At 43.3% G+C, this 17,831-nt stretch overlaps 1 protein-coding gene across 2 annotated transcripts in view; it reads right to left on the bottom strand.

Moving 5' to 3' along the window:
• LOC137649640 (large ribosomal subunit protein mL37-like) overlaps positions 1-17,831 on the bottom strand; it is a 61,145-nt gene that overhangs the window by 12,670 nt on the left and 30,644 nt on the right. For both annotated transcript variants that reach the window (XM_068382617.1, XM_068382616.1), the window contains exons 4-6: positions 8,176-8,298; positions 1,380-1,489; positions 848-1,030 (exon numbers count right to left, since the gene is read on the bottom strand). In XM_068382617.1, the coding sequence (XP_068238718.1) occupies positions 848-1,030; positions 1,380-1,489; positions 8,176-8,298 (416 nt within the window). The remainder of the gene's footprint in view (positions 1-847; positions 1,031-1,379; positions 1,490-8,175; positions 8,299-17,831) is intronic.

Below are 17,831 nucleotides of genomic sequence, written 5' to 3' on the forward strand. Positions count from 1 at the left end.
CTCCTGCTTTTGTAATGCTTATCTTACTCTTTATTCTGACAAAAGTTAAATGTGTTCTGAACGAACAAAAATGTAAAATGAAATCTCTTCATTCCCATTAGCCACTTGTTTAATTTGCCTCTAACAAGAAATTGAAATAAAGTTCATCAATTTATCTATTTTCCCCAAAATTTCCTTCAGAACTTTTTCCTTCCTTTTTGGCAATTTCCAATATCATATTTCCTTTGAGACAATACTGCTAAAGATTTTTATAGTCCTTCAAGACCTGGACACACAGTCTGATATTGAATCCTTCTATAGGCATGGTTTGTTTCTTTGCATATACACATACCAAATAATCTGGCTTATTCCACACACGTTTATTAGCCTACATGACAGGGTAGAAAAGATTCTTTAGTTATAGTAAGAAGCTCTACTAAGCCGAATTAAGTACTAAATCAAACCAGTGTTTCCCATTCTTGGATAGTATCATAACCTCTAAATTATAGTCTTCAACTGGCATGGGTCAGTTCCCTGGCTAGAGGGTAAACTTTTCAGTCAATTTGATCTGCCTTCCACTTTTTTTACAAAATGCTATTTTGGGCAGGATACCTAATGATTTATAAAGAGGTTACCTTTTCCCTATCTTTTTCTAGTCAGGCATATCTCAGCCATTATTTACCCCTAGCTTTGCTCTATTTTGCAGCTATTCAGTGCATTACTTGTCTGCTACTACCAGTCACAACCAAGGTAAACCTGAGAATAAGAGGTCCAATCCTTTTATGAACACTAAAGTAATATAATTACACATGCAAACATTTCATGGTTCTTATTAATTCTAACAAAAACAATATAATATATTACTTACAATCAAATTCCTTATCAGAGTATTGAGTTAATTTTTTGCAATGAAGAAATGGAGAAAATGGATAAATATCTGGTAAAGATTCACCCTCAGAGGCAAGGATTTCATCCTCTTCTGCTACTGCTGATAAAGGGTTTGAAGAGATTAACACCAGAGGTGCTTTATATTTCATCTGAATCAATTGACCTGAAAAACAAATATTTAGATATCTAAGTTGAGAAATAAAATAATATTTTGGACACAAAATGGTAAAATAAATACCATAGAATATAATACAATACAGTAGGGCAATCAGTGCTTTCCTTGCTATGGCGACTCAAGGGCATTCTCAAAACAGCTAAATCAGTTCATCGTTGTGCTAACTAGAAATCGTAATGAGTAATGTCATTAGTACTCCATGAGTTGAAAAGTTATCTAAATGAATTCAAAATACAATCACTTTTCTACATTCAAGAATCTCAAAATATATAACCAAATGAAATACTTATCACCATATACAACCATACATCTCAAAAGTTAGGAAAAAACTACTAACCTGAATGTTCTAAAGAAACTTGAGAGTTAGTGTTTGTTATCAGATGCCTATTTGTATATCCTGGTAACAGCTGGTCTAATAGAACCTGCAGTTTGTAGCTCATTTGCTTGCTGTGTTTCAAAGGAAAAAAAAAGATAAATATTTATTAGCTACCAAATCAAAGATTTCCAAAAGTTGGTGAGAATATTGCATAACAAATAAAATGCATTTAAAAATTAGGAGTAAAATTCAATATAACTATAAATATTCACTTGCACAATCTGTAAATATCAGGAGATATTGTAATTAGAAAATTCTTTTTATTGTACATAGAATCACAAATTTTTAAAGCAATTTATAATGTTCTAACTGCAGTATGCAAACCCAAGTCATTTAATAAGAGTATGCTGAGTCCCTGGTTAGGCTGGAGGAACGTAGAGAGTAGAGGTCCCCTCTTTGTTTTGTTTCTTGTTGATGTCGGCTACCCCCCAAAATTGGGGGAAGTGCCTTTGGTATATGTATGTATGTATGTATGCTTTCGGAAAAGCTGGAACTCGGCTATTAAAATCACAAGAAGGTGGTGCTTACAGAGGGGTGGCAAGTAAGCCCACCAACCTGACAGGCCAATGAGCTACCACTTTGACCTTAAACCTTGGACTTGAGAATAACTAACCAGACTCATGTTTGTATAGAAAGGAAAAATAAAAATCACTTCAAAAATCTTATTTGTTCCAACATGAATACACAGATTTGCTCCTTAATAGGAGACTTATCCTTAGGAGGGAGGAAGTCCCTATAACTGAACTGGTTGGTTTACTTTCCCGGGAGAGGTCAAAGCATTTTGGTCCTGTAGAGGAAGAAATGTGAAGATTCCTCTCAACCTCTTAACAACCAGGACTTATAGATGAGGCAGATGTTAAGTTAGGTCACTATCAGGGACTGGAGATGGTCATGGAACAACCTATATCCGGGTGGAGGGATACATTGTCTGAATGTATGGACATATTAGTAAAGGGTTTGCATACATTTCCTCTTCTTCCCTTTTGTCTGAAAGGGTACGAAGATATTTCTGAACAAAAGATATTTTATACAAAAAGTTACTCCATAATGCAGTTAGCATAGTGATTTCTCCAACCAAAGGAAGAGATAAAAAGCTTTCTGCGAAAGTGGGAGCTGGGCTGGCTACAAAACTACTTGAGCAGCCATCATAGGACCTAGATAAAAAGTGTTGAGGGGCTTGTGAGTATAATCCTGTATGTAAAATGCCATGAAGGTTGTTTGGTGTTTCCACACTTTGGCATTCAACAGATGGCTAACTGCGAGATACTTCTTAAAAGCCTGACTTTGTGAACCCTGGGCCTAGCTGGTACCTTGATCCTCTCAGCTGTTGAGGCTTACGCTTCACAAATAATGTCACAAAGTCAGAGAGAGACTTCTTGGTTCTACCAGTGCTAAGGAAGAGTCGTTGACACTCAGGCCAGATACATTGGGTCCTCTTCAAGCAGCACAACAGAACCCTCATAAGACACAAAAGCATCTCCTCTTGATTGCATCCTGATGCTTCCCATAGAGAGGGGAGGGTGAAGGTTTTGAATCTGGGGTTATGAAATGATTGATTTTGGGAGTTGGTTACAAATTCTGGCACTAAACTAAAGGAGACCCTGAAAAACATCACATAGTCACTACAAGGATGTATTACTATATTATCATCATTACAAGCGAAGCCATAACCCTAGTTGGAAAAGGGAAAGCAAGATGCTATAAGACCAAGGGCTACAACAGGGAAAAGCAGCCCAGTGAGGAAAGGAAACAAGAAAATTAACAAAAAAAAGTAATAAACAAACAAAATAAAATATCTTAAGAACAGCTATAATATTAAATTAGATCTTTAATATAACACTATAAAAACTTCCCCAAAAAAAACAAAGGAAGAAAAATACGGTAAAGCAGCGTACCAGGGTGCACCCTCAAGCAAGAGAACTCTAATCCACGACAGCAAAAGGCCATGGTACAGAGGCTATGGCCCTACCCAAGACTAGAGAACAAAGGTTTGATTTTGGAGTGTTCTCCTAGAAGAGGTGCTTACCATACCTAAATAGTCTCTTCTACCCTTATCAAGAGGAAAGTAGCAATAACATTACAGTAAATAACCCCTTAAGATATTAGTGTTGTCAGGTGTAAGAGGACAGTGGAGAATGTGGAAAGAATAGGCCAGACTACAGTATTTGGTGTATGTGTAAGCAAACAAAAATGAGTAGTAACCAGAGAGAGGAATCCAATGTAATATTGACTGGCTAGTCAAAGGACCCAAGAACTATCTAGCCGTAGTATCTCAGTAGGTGTCTGGTGCCCTGACTAACTCTACAACCTGTCCCTGGTGACTTAGTGTCGGCTCGTACATTCCTCTTACTCAGAATACATGCCTGACAACTCTACGGTATGGAACACCAACCAGATGTATGTCTACTTTGTAGGCTTGCAAAGAGGGTACAGTACAAAGCTGTGGCCATCTTGCTTGTTGACATATGCCACTCACTTATTAACACTACCTAGTACCTCTTTAAACGCTTTTGGAATGCTTGCCACGCTAGAAAAGATGTTTTCATTTCAAGAACATTGATATGCAGATGCTTTTCTTCTTCTGACCACACTCCTAGAACAACCAGGTCGTTTAAGTGTGCATAGTACCCGATCTTCATTGCATTTCTAAAGGTAGGGAGTCAAGTGGGACTCCCTAGTGAGGTTTTCTACATTTAGTCACAAGATCGGATTGATGCAAGCCACCTATCATACAGAAACAGAAGGGTAAGGGTGATCCCCAGAGGCTTATCAGTGATCAAACACCACTGAAGAGATCTCTGAGGGAGGTGTCACTGAGGAATGAGTTTCTCCAGCGAGGAAAGGTGGCTGAGGAGACTCCCAGTGATGAGCTGGGAGTACCGTCTTGGACAGGAATGGGCACAATACCTCCTTTAGCTTACTGATACGATCACCTGATGGAAAGATGCTCATGAGTGGCATGTCTATCAACACCCTAAGTACTTCAATCTCTTTTAAGGTATGAGATATGTCTTCTCCCAGTTTATCAAAACCACAGATCTTGACAAAATGTGAGAAGCCAATCTCAATCCTGTAGTAACTGTCCCAAGAAGGGCAGGATCAGCCAACCATTAAGATACATCAAAGGATGCATCCTTTGTAAAAGGGACCAAGCTGCTACCAAGGTGAACACCTGAAAAGCAATACAGCGTGCAAAGCACGAGTCTTCCTCTTATTTAAATTACCAGATAGGGAGAAGCAGAGCTGCTTCAAAAAAGATTGATGTATGGGTACAATACTTGAAAGCATGTGTCCATAAGATTTAATGAAAGCATGAAGTTTAATTTTCTGATGGAACCCAGCACTGAACGTAGTGTTTGCATCTTGAACTTAGTTTGACTCAAATACTCGTTCATTGGAGAGAGGTCAATACTGGCCTCCAGCCCCAGTTGACTTCTCCACCAAGAAAAATAGATTATAAAAGCCCAGAGAATTGTCTGCAATGATTCAACCGTCATATCATCATCCCTTCTATCTCTGTCTACAAGGCCAGGGCTTTCAGTAATGGTGGAGGAACAAACAAGAATGCTTTCGGTGAGATGGGGAGGTGACAGTCCAGAAAAGGTGGTAAAAGTCTTGAAGGACGCTAAGTGTCTCTGCCATAATGCCCAATGGCAAGACAAGCATTCCCCTACCCTCAGCAGTCAATCCCTCTCCCTAACCTTCATCCTGATGCTGCTGAACTTGAGGGCTTCGAGATAGGCCTTTGAAGGAAACCGCACCAGGTTAAGGAGTATGCAAAGCAGTTCTAAACTTCTCCATCACCACTTTTAAGTGATTCTTTGGAAGGAGAGACGTGGCCAACAACACTAATGTATTCCATAGCCTCAGAGATACCTCTGAACCAACTTGCTTTGAGAATCGAGACACCAATGTACTGTATACCTCCTCTTCAAAACCAGTTGGCCCACTAGTTGGATAATTGGTGTGACAGAAGGGTCACTGCCTTCCTAAAGGACAACATGGGACTCTTTTACTTCTCCAAAGACTCTGGGTTTGATAAACCAGTTGACTTTGCAAAATATGTCACTATGCCTTACCACTGGTCAAGATAAAAGTGCGCTTGGAGGGAGGCCATGTCAGATTCCATGGCTGCAAATTCAGAGGATGAAAAGGGCAGATCTTCTCCCTTCAGTCTCTTCAAGGTGAGCACACAAACAGGTCAACCTGAAAAAGCAATGATGCAGCTTGCTCTGGTGCACAGAACCTTCTCTGCATCAAGAGTGATGGGAAAAGCTTTTCTTTGATCTACTGGAAGTGACAGAGTTCTCAGATCCATAGCGCTAATCATCACTCGATCCAGGGTCAAACGAAGCTAGATCTGATAAGGGCAGCTCCAAGGATAGCCTCGACCCTTGGGGAGCACTGAACTACCGATTAATGACCCAAGTTCTCCCTGATGGGGGAGCCAAAGTCGCCTCTTCCAGTCTACTCTACTGAAAAATTAGTGCACAGACATTCAAAAAGCAGCACTCAAACTACAGATTTTCAGTCTTCATCTGCACTGGGCAAGTCCGATACCATAGGGGGCAAACAAATCCTGAGTAAGCTCATATCCAGCCAGGGTAGAGGGTGTGGTAGGCTGCTCTGGGGATTCATTCCCTCACCCACAAATACAAGCACTCTAACCCAAGGACAGAACCAGTAATGTAATCAAAGGTTGATGACAGGCCAGGACAGCCGACATCATCTGGGGAAGGATCCCTTGCACTGCTCACAGCAGAGATGGAAGTAGCTTGTACTTTTCCCTCTGCTGATGAGGGTGGAGAGATAGCCCTGGTAAGCACAAGAAACTGTTCCTTCCACTGGCCAATGATAGTCTTCCATGACAGTCTCGAGAGGTGCCATCCCTTTAAGTCAGTCTACCAAAGAATCATGAAAAGGAAAGGGCAGGAGTACACCGTCCAGGTAGGAAGGGTGGGGTAGGGGGCCGAATCTCGTCTAACACCTCTGCAACAGAAACTAGACAGAGCCATAAATCTCCAGCCTACCTAGGTACAGGGGTAGCTGAGGAAACCTGGGGTCTCAGCCACAGCCCTATACACAGGCACCAGGAACCGAAACACAAGGCCATGGCTCTAGGCAGTAAACCACTTGGATGTTCTCCCACCACCATGAAAGAGAGGTGGTATCATAAGGAGACCTTTTCTGGACTTCTTCAATTTCTTCTTCTTAGAATGGGTGTCAGAATCAAAGTCAGAAGACAAAGACGAGGTAGAGGATTTGAAGAAGGAAGAAGAATGCAAAAGTTTCTACGTCTTACCAAACCTTACCTCAGGTTTTACAAGCAGAGGAGTCAAGGTCTGAGCAACCATAAACAATGAGCTTCCCAAAGGGGAGAAACCACACTGGTTGCTCCAACAGGAAACACAACACTGGGGAACAATGTCATGAGGGAGGGGTTAAGCAAAATCACTGGGATTTGCAACACACACAAAGAAGGAGAGGGGGCTATGGGCACCAGAACCAAAAGCACAAGTCAGGTGATGGGTAAAGGGATCAGGGGGACAGACACAAAAGGTGACCATATCAGGGGTGACACCAGGCACCCAGGCAACTGGTACTTACAATTTCGGACCCTAAGCCGACTTACCCCCAAGCTTATGGATGTCACCAACTCGTGCCGGAGTCTTTTCTCCCAACAATGGCACTGATGACAAAGGGTGAGCCTTTACATTCCTTTTGAGTCGAGGATCACACAGGGCACCACTGGGGTCACTGGCACTAGGGGCACTTCCCTATGCTCTTAAACACTGGCATCACCACAAGAGATACTGACACTGGGAACACCTACCCGCTCCCTTAACAAGGTCATAGAAGGCCTACTTTCCAGAGATAAGGAGGCCCAAGCCTTCTTTGGTTCAAACTCTTTGATGGTAGTCTGCACGGTAAGAGGAGAAGAGTTTCCAACATTTGATGTGGTGCAATGATCACTTGTGAACTCCACATGCCACCAAAACCTAAGAAATCTGCCGAAATAAACACAAAGTCTCCTTGCTTCTGTTGCAGACTCCTCGGGGGACCAAGCCAGGCCTTATGCACAGAAGCAAAAATAACAGTTGCAGTCAATGCGGGAAAGAAAAGAGGTGAAAGGGTTCCTGGTGTTTTCTTGGTCATTAATAAAACAGACACTGGAGAAGGTTTAGCTCTCTTCTTCCCTTTCAAAGCATATGCCTACACTACACAGGAAGCAACGACTTACACTCGGCACACAAGGATGGTTGCGAACAATCATGATCCCCGACAAGTATGAATCACTTGCTTCATATCCATAATCACAAGCTACAGCTATCATTCACTTTCTGCAAGGAATAAGAAAAAGATCAAAGCCTTTGGTAAGGGAGCAACAGTATGTCATTACTCGTTGTGGCCAAACATATATGGGAAGAGCTTTCGATAAGTGAGGGAGGGCTACTAGCCCGTGCTCACTGTCTGTTGTAATTACCTCGTTAATGAATTCAAAAGCTGTTCAAGCTCTGCTGAAGACATTTCCTTATGACAAAATACAAAAGGTTTGTTTATGTGTAGGAAAAAGTTTGTAATAATGTACCTACAATGACTTCATAATCATTCGATTCTAAACATATACAGCATTTCCATAATTTTCTTAACAGCTTACTTACTTACTTTACTTCAGATATTGATTCAGTGTGTTCAGTGTTGTATCTTTGAACATACACATGGGAGGGATAAAAAAAGAATTAATATCCATACTTACTTCCTCCTACTAACAGGAGAAGCCCATTCTCTTGGAAACTTCCATCCTGGTCTGTTCACTACATCATCAAATCTCGGTAGTTTCTCTTGATGGGAATCCATTAATTGAGAATGGCGAATGACCCTGGAACACATAAATATTCTGCTAAAAAGATTGCCTGAATAACACAATAATAAAACCTGCAACATTGCATACTTATAACAGTCCAAATGCCTAACAAGTTTCTGAGATTCATTGATACAACAGCATACATATGCCTTCATACATGGTAAATGCTGAAAACTTACTTGCTTATTAGCTGTTTAAATAAACTAAACATTAGTCATATGATAAAAAAAATATTCTATCAGAGAGCCCTTAGTATCTGCTGACAACTTTCATGGATCAGAAATGCATGCAACTATGGGAGAAGATTGTTCTAATCAAACCAAGTTTCATATCTATATATAAAAAATATTCAATATTTTATGTTCTAATGGACTTTAAATCCACCTAATTATGCCTAGCTTCCTTGGATCTTTGTTGTCATTTCTTTTAAATGGTAATTACCTTCCAAATGTTATTTAAAACCTATAACTCAGTTCATGTCTATGAACCCTATTTCTAATATTTCTGGTACTGTAGTTATGTGATGCCTAGTAATCACAACAAAGAACCTTACAGCAATAACCTAATTAAAATATGTTTCTTCAAGAATGGTGATAATCAAACCTCATTACAGTATAATGGATACATACAATAAAAAAAAACAATATTCACCCTATTTTGTGCAGTATACGCAAGTATATAGGACATTCAAAACTGGTTACTCATAATCATACAATCCCTTTGCACACACATATAGTTAAAAAATTAGACCAAGTCAGTCTTTGGAAAACAGCAATAAAATCTAAACACAAAAGAAATGTTTAAAAAATTAATCATTTCCATGCCTATCCGGACTTCATTCACTTTTCCTTCGATAAGTGTATTCGACTAGATAACTAGAAGTACTGTACACAAATTTTCCCTTTCATGGTGCAATAAGGCCATTCCCAGCAAAAATAAGTAAAGCCACTGGCAATGGGTAGTGTGACAAGATGGTTATGTGTATCTATCTAGCACTGTTAACCATTATTTTTCTACCTAGAAAGCACAGGTAATGAATAAACTATAGAAAACACTAAGATTGGAAGGTGGACTGAAGCATCATTTTAATTGAAATAATCAATTTTATCTGAATAAAATAACATTTACTCTAATCAATCTTCTTGGATTCATTCTCTGATTCCCATATTAACCTGGAAGGACAGATAGTGGATTAGATTTATAAATCTAGGCTATAAGATGGATGGTAAAGAAAATATCTGCTTATATCTCAAACAACATAGAAATCTGTTAACATTAATTAAAGAAGTTTTTGTTACAGATCCTCTCATAGATTTACTGTTTTTAGTCTGATAATTGGAAATGGAAGTCAAGTCCATGTTCGAATAGATGCTCGAGCGTGAAGCTACAACTAACACCTTTGTTAGGTCTAAATTTGTATAATTGATAATTAACACCAGAATACTAGCCCACGGGGCTAACGCACATAGCTAAACAGTCCGCTTACCAGAACATAGGAGCAGTGAGATAATGTTTACTGGCGAGCGAGCTAGCATACGGCAGAGCAAAAAACAATAAATCATTAGCTGAATTAAGTAAGGAGGTATTTGTAATAATGCTACAAACGACTTCATAGAAAATGGGATGAAAAAAAAAAGTTTTCTATGCGTCCAGAAATCCTGGCAAATAACAGCGCCAGTATTTTGAATTTTGACAGAGTTTCATTAATATTATTTGGGTTTTGATTGCAGTAACTTTTTATATTACGATGACTATTGTTTTATGGCGATGACTGGCAGAAAGTTTAAGAGTTAATTTAAATATCAACACAGACAAGTACACTATATTTTAAGGTGTTTCGAACATACTGTAATTGATGACGATACCTAGCAAAAACCATAGCTTTTCAGTTATAGTAATCAACTACACATAACTAAAAAAATGTTATTTTCCTTAGTAAAATAAATTTTTGAATATACTTACCCGATGATCATGTAGCTGCAACTCTGTTGCCCGACAGAAAAAACCTAAGGTCGGGATACGCCAGCGATCGCTATACAGGTGGGGGTGTACAACAACAGCGCCATCTGTCGAGTAGGTACTCAGATACTTCTTGTCAACAAGAACCAATTTTCTCCTCGGTCCACTGGGTCTCTATGGGGAGGAAGGGAGGGTCCTTAAATTCATGATCATCGGGTAAGTATATTCAAAAATTTATTTTACTAAGGAAAATAACATTTTTCAATATTAATCTTACCCGATGATCATGTAGCTGATTCACACCCAGGGGGGTGGGTGGAGACCAGCATACATGTTAACATTAGAAGCTAAGTATCCCGTATTTCATTTTAGCAGTTATTCAAAATAACAAACATAAAATAAATAAGTACCTGGTAAGGAAGTCGACTTGAACCATTACTCTGCCTTTTTAAGTACGTCTTCCTTACTGAGCCTAGCGATCCTCTTAGGATGCTGAGCGACTCCTAGGTGCTGAAGTATGAAGGGCTGCAACCCATACTAAAGGACCTCGTCACAACCTCTAATCTAGGCGCTTCTCAAGAAAGAATTTGACCACCCGCCAAATCAACCAGGATGCGAAAGGCTTCTTAGCCTTCCGTACAACCCAAAAACAACAATAAAAAGCATTTCAAGAGAAAGATTAAAAAAGGTTATGGGATTATGGGAATGTAGTGGTTGAGCCCTCACCTACTACTGCACTCGCTGCTACGAATGGTCCCAGGGTGTAGCAGTTCTCGTAAAGAGACTGGACATCTTTAAGGTAAAATGATGCGAACACTGACTTGCTTCTCCAATAGGTTGCATCCATTACACTCTGCAGAGAACGGTTCTGTTTGAAGGCCACTGAAGTAGCGACAGCTCTAACTTCATGTGTCCTTACCTTCAGCAAAGCATGGTCTTCCTCCTTCAGATGAGAATGGGCCTCTCTAATCAAAAGCCTGATGTAATAAGAAACTGTGTTCTTAGACATCGGTAAAGCAGGTTTCTTAATAGAACACCATAAAGCTTCTGATTGTCCTCATAATGGCTTTGTACGTCTTAAATAGTACTTAAGAGCTCTTACTGGGCATAGTACTCTCTCTTGTTCGTTTCCAACCAAGTTGGACAGGCTTGGGATCTCGAACGACTTGGGCCAAGGACTAGAAGGAAGCTCGTTTTTAGCTAAAAAAACCAAGCTGTAAGGAACATGTAGCCGTTTCAGATGTAAAACCTATGTTCCTGCTGAAGGCGTGAATCTCACTGACTCTTTTAGCTGTTGCTAAGCAAACGAGGAAAAGAGTCTTCAAAGTGAGATCTTTAAAAGAGGCTGATTGAAGCGGTTCGAACCTTGCTGACATCAGGAACCTTAAAACCACGTCTAGGTTCCAACCTGGTGTGGCTAACCGACGCTCCTTTGAGGTCTCAAAAGACTTAAGGAGGTCCTGTAGATCTTTGTTGGTGGAAAGATCTAAGCCTCTGTGGCGGAAGACTGCTGCCAACATGCTTCTGTAACCTTTGATCGTAGGAGCTGATAGGGATCTTACATTCCTTAGATGTAAAAGGAAGTCAGCTATCTGCGTTGCAGAGGTACTGGTTGAGGAAACTGAATTCGCCTTGCACCAGCTTCGGAAGACTTCCCATTTTGACTGGTAGACCTTGAGAGTGGATGTCCTCCTTGCTCTGGCAATCGCTCTGGCTGCCTCCTTCGAAAAGCCTCTAGCTCTTGAGAGTCTTTCGATAGTCTGAAGGCAGTCAGACGAAGAGCGTGGAGGCTTGGGTGTACCTTCTTTACGTGCGGCTGACGCAGAAGGTCCACTCTTAGAGGAAGAGTCCTGGGAACGTCCACTAGCCATTGCAGTACCTCGGTGAACCATTCTCTCGCGGGCCAGAGGGGAGCAACCAACGTCAACCGTGTCCCTTCGTGAGAGGCGAACTTCTGCAGTACCTTGTTGACAATCTTGAACGGAGGGAACGCATACAGGTCTAGATGGGACCAATCCAGAAGAAAGGCATCTACGTGAACTGCTGCTGGGTCCGGAATCGGTGAGCAATAATTTGGGAGCCTCTTGGTCATCGAGGTAGCGAACAGATCTATGGTGGGCTGACCCCACAGGGCCCATAGTCTGCTGCAAACATTCTTGTGAAGGGTCCACTCTGTGGGGATGACCTGACCCTTCCGGCTGAGGCGGTCTGCCATGACATTCATGTCGCCTTGAATGAACCTCGTTACCAGCGATATCTTTCGATCTCTTGACCAGGTGAGGCGGTCCCTTGCGATCTCGAACAACTTCCTCGAATGAGTCCCTCCTTGCTTGGAGATGTATGCCAAGGCTGTAGTGTTGTCGGAGTTCACCTCCACCACCTTGCCTAGAAGGAGGGACTTGAAGCTTCTCAAGGCCAGATGAACTGCCAATAGCTCCTTGCAGTTGATGTGAAGTGTTCTTTGATCCGGATTCCACGTGCCCGAGCATTCCCGTCCGTCCAGTGTCGCACCCCAGCCCGTGTCCGATGCGTCCGAGAAGAGAAGGTGGTCGGGGGTCTGAACAGCCAATGGTAGACCTTCCTTGAGAAGAATGCTGTTCTTCCACCACGTCAGCGCAGACTTCATCTCTTCGGATATAGGAACTGAGACCGCTTCTAGCGTCATGTCCTTTCTCCAGTGAGCAGCTAGATGATACTGAAGGGGGCGGAGGTGGAGTCTCCCTAACGCGATGAACTGGGCCAGCGATGAAAGCGTCCCTGTTAGACTCATCCACTGCCTGACTGAACATCGGTTCCTTCTCAGCATGCTCTGGATGCATTCTTGGGCTTGACTGATTCTGGGGGCCGACGGAAAAGCCCGAAAAGCTCGACTCTGAATCTCCATACCTAGATAGACAATAGTTTGGGATGGGATGAGTTGGGACTTCTCTATATTGACCAGGAGACCCAATTCCTTGGTCAGATCCATAGTCCATTTGAGATTCTCCAGACAGCGACGACTTGACGGAGCTCTTAAAAGCCAGTCGTCCAAATAGAGGGAGGCTCTGATGTCTGCCAAATGCAGGAATTTGGCAATATTCCTCATCAGTTTGGTAAACACTAGAGGTGCCGTGCTTAGGCCAAAGCACAGGGCTTGGAACTGGTAAACGACCTTTCCAAAGACGAACCTTAGGAAAGGTTGGGAGTCTGGATGGACGGGGACGTGAAAGTACGCGTCTTTTAGGTCCAACGAGACCATCCAGTCTTCCTTCCTGACCGATGCTAGCACCGACTTCGTCATCTCCATGGTGAACGTCTGCTTGGTGACAAAAGCATTGAGAGCACTGACGTCCAGCACCGGTCTCCACCCTCCTGTCTTCTTCGCTACCAGGAAGAGACGGTTGTAGAAGCCCGGGGATTGATGGTCCCGGACTATGACTACCGCTCCCTTTTGTAGCAAGAGAGACACCTCTTGCTGTAAAGCTAGCCTCTTGTCCTCCTCCTTGTAGTTGGGAGAGAGGTTGATGGGAGTAGTTGCTAGAGGGGGATTGCGCAAGAACGGAATCCTGTACCCCTCTCTTAGCAACTTCACAGACTGAGCGTCTGCACCTCTGTTCTCCCAAGCCTGCCAGTAGTTCTTGAGCCTGGCTCCCACTGCTGTCTGGAGAGGTAGGCAGTCAGATTCTGCCTTTTGAGGACTTGGAACCCTTCTTCTTTTTGCCACGTTGACTGTCGGCACGGGTACCTCCTCTGCTGGAGGTTCTGCCACGAAAGGGCGGGATGAACCTAGACGCTGGTGTGTCCATCCTAGGTCTAGGCACGGAAGGTAAAGCTGTGACTTTACGTGCGGAAGACGCCACCAGGTCATGGGTATCCTTCTGGATCAACGAGGCAGCAATCCCCTTGATCAGCTCTTCCGGAAAGAGACACTTGGAAAGCGGAGCAAACATCAACTCCGACTTCTGGAATGGTGTGATCCCCGCAGACAAGAAGGAGCAAAGGTGATCTCGCTTCTTAAGCACTCCGGACACGTACGAAGCCGCAAGCTCGCCAGACCCATCCCGAATGGCTTTGTCCATGCTTGACATGATAAGCATGGCAGAGTCCTTATCCGAAGGGGAGGTCTTTCTGCTTAACGCTCCCAAACACCAGTCCAGGAAGTTGAAGATCTCAAAAGCACGAAAAACTCCCTTCAACAGATGGTCCATGTCCGAAAAGGTCCAGCAAATCTTGGAACGTCTCATAGCCAGCCTGCGGGGAGAGTCAACCAGACTTGAGAAGTCGCCCTGGGCAGAGGCAGGAACTCCCAAGCCGGGTTCCTCTCCCGTGGCATACCAGACACTAGATTTGGAAGCCAGCTTGGTAGGTGGAAAGATGAAGGCTGTCTTCCCCAGTTGCTTCTTGGACTGCAACCACTCTCCCAGTACCCTCAAAGCTCTCTTGGATGAGCGCGCGAGTACGAGTTTCGTAAAGGCAGGAGCTGCTGACTGCATGCCTAAAGCGAACTCAGAGGGAGGTGAGCGCGGGGTTGCAGACACAAACTGGTCCGGATACAACTCCCTAAACAGGGCAAGGACTTTCCTAAAGTCTAAGGAGGGAGGCGTAGACTTGGGTTCTTCTATGTCGGAGTGCGGATCGTCCAAATGCGCAACTTCGTCGTCATCAGATACTCCTTCATCCGAATGCTGAGGAGGAAGTGGCAAAGGTGGAGCAGACAGCTGAACGGCTGAATCCGGCAGCACGGGTGCATGCGTAGCTGCACTGGATCCAACATCATGCCGCTGCTGGTCAGTCTGAGAGCTGGCAACAACAAAAGCGGAGTGCTGGTGCGTGGGAGGGACTGCCGTGGGTTGCGGAGACTGCCGCATTGCGTCAAAACACGGCAGCTTGACAGCACCTTCCCACTGCTGATGCGGTAGCTCACGCATGTCAACGGAGGGTGCCGCATGTCGGCTAACGTCAACATGCGTCTGGCAGGGTCGACTGCGCATCGGTGGTGGAGCTCTCACAGGCGGAGTGTGGGAGCAGGCAGCCGCAGTATCTGCTGAGCGCACAACCGTGGCAGGTTGTAGGTTAACAGGTGCAGTGTCAACCTTCTCAGCACGATACTCCTGCATGAAGGAAGCAAGCTGAGACTGCATAGTCTGCAGCATAGACCACTTAGGGTCTACCGTGGTTGGTGCGGCAACAGACGGAGTGATTGCCTGCTGCGGAACCACTCTACCTCTCTTGGGAGGTGTGCAGTCTTCGGAAGACTGCGGCGAGTCCGAACTGACCCAGTGGCTACACCTGGGCCGTTGGACTCGCTCGGAAGGGACCTTGCGCTTGAGAGGTCGTGAGACCTTGGTCCAACGTTTCTTCCTAGAAACTTCTTCCACAGACGAGGAATGAATGGGCTCACTCGTCTGTTTGTGGATGGGACGATCTAGGCAAGATACGTCCGCAACCACTGAGGGTACATCCGTACGCTGATCAAGGCCTGTCGAACCCTTTGGTCCTTCGACATTGCTTCTCCCCTGGGCTTGGGAGCTTGCAAGAGGTCCCGGACTGGGAGGACGACTGGCACGAACAGATGCACCCTCATGCGTAACACTGACACTGACACTTTTCACCGCACTTGCACTCACTACACTTCCCACTGCACTTTTCTCTTTCAACTCTTTGACATCGGCCAAAAGTTAATTCCGGTCATTAGCTAATGACTCCACTCTGTCACCAAGAGCCTGAATGGCACGCATCATGTCCGCCATCGAGGGTTGAGCACTAGTAGCAGGGTCGGGAGTCACCACTACAGGGGAAGGAATAGGTTGAGGGGCATGGGGAGAGGAAAAATCAAAAGAGCGAGACGAACTCCTCCTGATCCTATCCTTCTCTAGCCTACGTGCATTCTTAAGGAATTCATTAAAATCGAATTCCGAAAGCCCAGCGCATTCCTCACATCGATCTTCCAATTGACAGGATTTACCCCTACAATTGGAACAAACGGTGTGAGGATCTATAGAGGCCTTCGGAAGACGCCTAGAACAGTCCCTAGCGCTACACTGCCTGTACTTAGGGACTTGAGAATGGTCAGACATCTTGAATTAGCCAAGGGGGGAATCCAAAATCTATCAAAGTCGTCAACAATTAATCAAAAACTAATCAAAAAAGCTTGATAAGTTAATGATAATAACTCCTGAACAGCGAAAGCTAATATCTAGAGCGAATACATCACCAAAAAGCGTGAAATCAACTCCAGAAACAACAGCGTATCCAAGTAGGTCTTGCCGGTGGCACGACAGAGGAAAAATTGGTTCTTGTTGACAAGAAGTACCTGAGTACCTACTCGACAGATGGCGCTGTTGTTGTACACCCCCACCTGTATAGCGATCGCTGGCGTATCCCGACCTTAGGTTTTTTCTGTCGGGCAACAGAGTTGCAGCTACATGATCATCGGGTAAGATTAAAATTGAAAACTATGGACTCCTACCAAGAATTATTATTAAAAATGTTCAAAAACCCCAAAAATAAATTAAAAACCAGTCTTAATTCCTACAAAACCTTTGATGCAACATTCTATAATTTTACCAAGACTTGTAGGTATACTCAAATGGACGCTGGGTTGTAAAGGTTACCTGGCACTTCCTGAACTTAGCCTTTCTACTACTGATGGGTTTTTTCAGTATATGTATAACAGTATGTACCCATTAAGCAAAGCTCAGGACCGTCCAATTACTCACCATAGATCAATTTCACAAACAATTAATGATTCCACAGAACAAATTCTTTGGACTAAGGTGTGATTACTCAAAATTATTAAATTTTTGTATAATTACCAAGAATTGTCTTCAATTTGGTACTTTCTGCAGTTCAGGGGTACATGAATAAAGCTTCACCATGCATTCACAGAAACTAAGTCACACAATGCAAGTACTGTACACAAAATATCTTTCCTAATGTTGTTCCAAATCAGGTAGCAGTGTGTACAAAGTTAGTTGACTATGTGGCTAGACCAGGCACACTTGAAGGTACAAACAAAACACTCATACAGGACTACCGTAGTTTCCCACCGTACAGTAAATGTCGTGATCTAGACTAAATGGAAGGGAGAACTTGTTCCTCCAGATACCATCTTTTCGAACTCATAGGGGTTGGACAATCAGGGAAGTCTGAATCGAGGGCAGAATATTAGTAGGTCACTCGAGTTAAGACCCAAAGACAAAGTCATAGGATGCTGAAGTTTCCTTCCCCTTCGAGGGATTAAGTCCAAAGGCCTAGCACAGTGTCGTCAAGGGGAAAAAGATCTGAAACTTTGGAGACTCCTCCTGAGGGAGAGGCTCATCTGTTTTGTTAACGTTAAAAGGAAAATCTCCCGGCCTCAAGACTTGTTTAAAAGTTAAAGAAAGAAAATTTTAAAAGCCAAGTTTGAAGAGAAGCCAATACAAAGTCTGTGATATTCGGTAGCAAGAATCAAAGTGACTGTTCAGTGTATCAGTGATAGTGCGGGACTTCCCTGCCATCGGCAGGCAATTACTGGCTACTGCTGACACCTCATTATAGGTTTCAATTGCCAAGTTCCAACTGCACTTGAATCAATCTCTTAAATTAAAAGACTCAGATTTGTATTCGTG

The sequence above is a fragment of the Palaemon carinicauda genome, chromosome 11 (genome assembly GCF_036898095.1).
Source record: "Palaemon carinicauda isolate YSFRI2023 chromosome 11, ASM3689809v2, whole genome shotgun sequence".
In the NCBI taxonomy this organism is placed as follows: domain Eukaryota; kingdom Metazoa; phylum Arthropoda; class Malacostraca; order Decapoda; family Palaemonidae; genus Palaemon; species Palaemon carinicauda.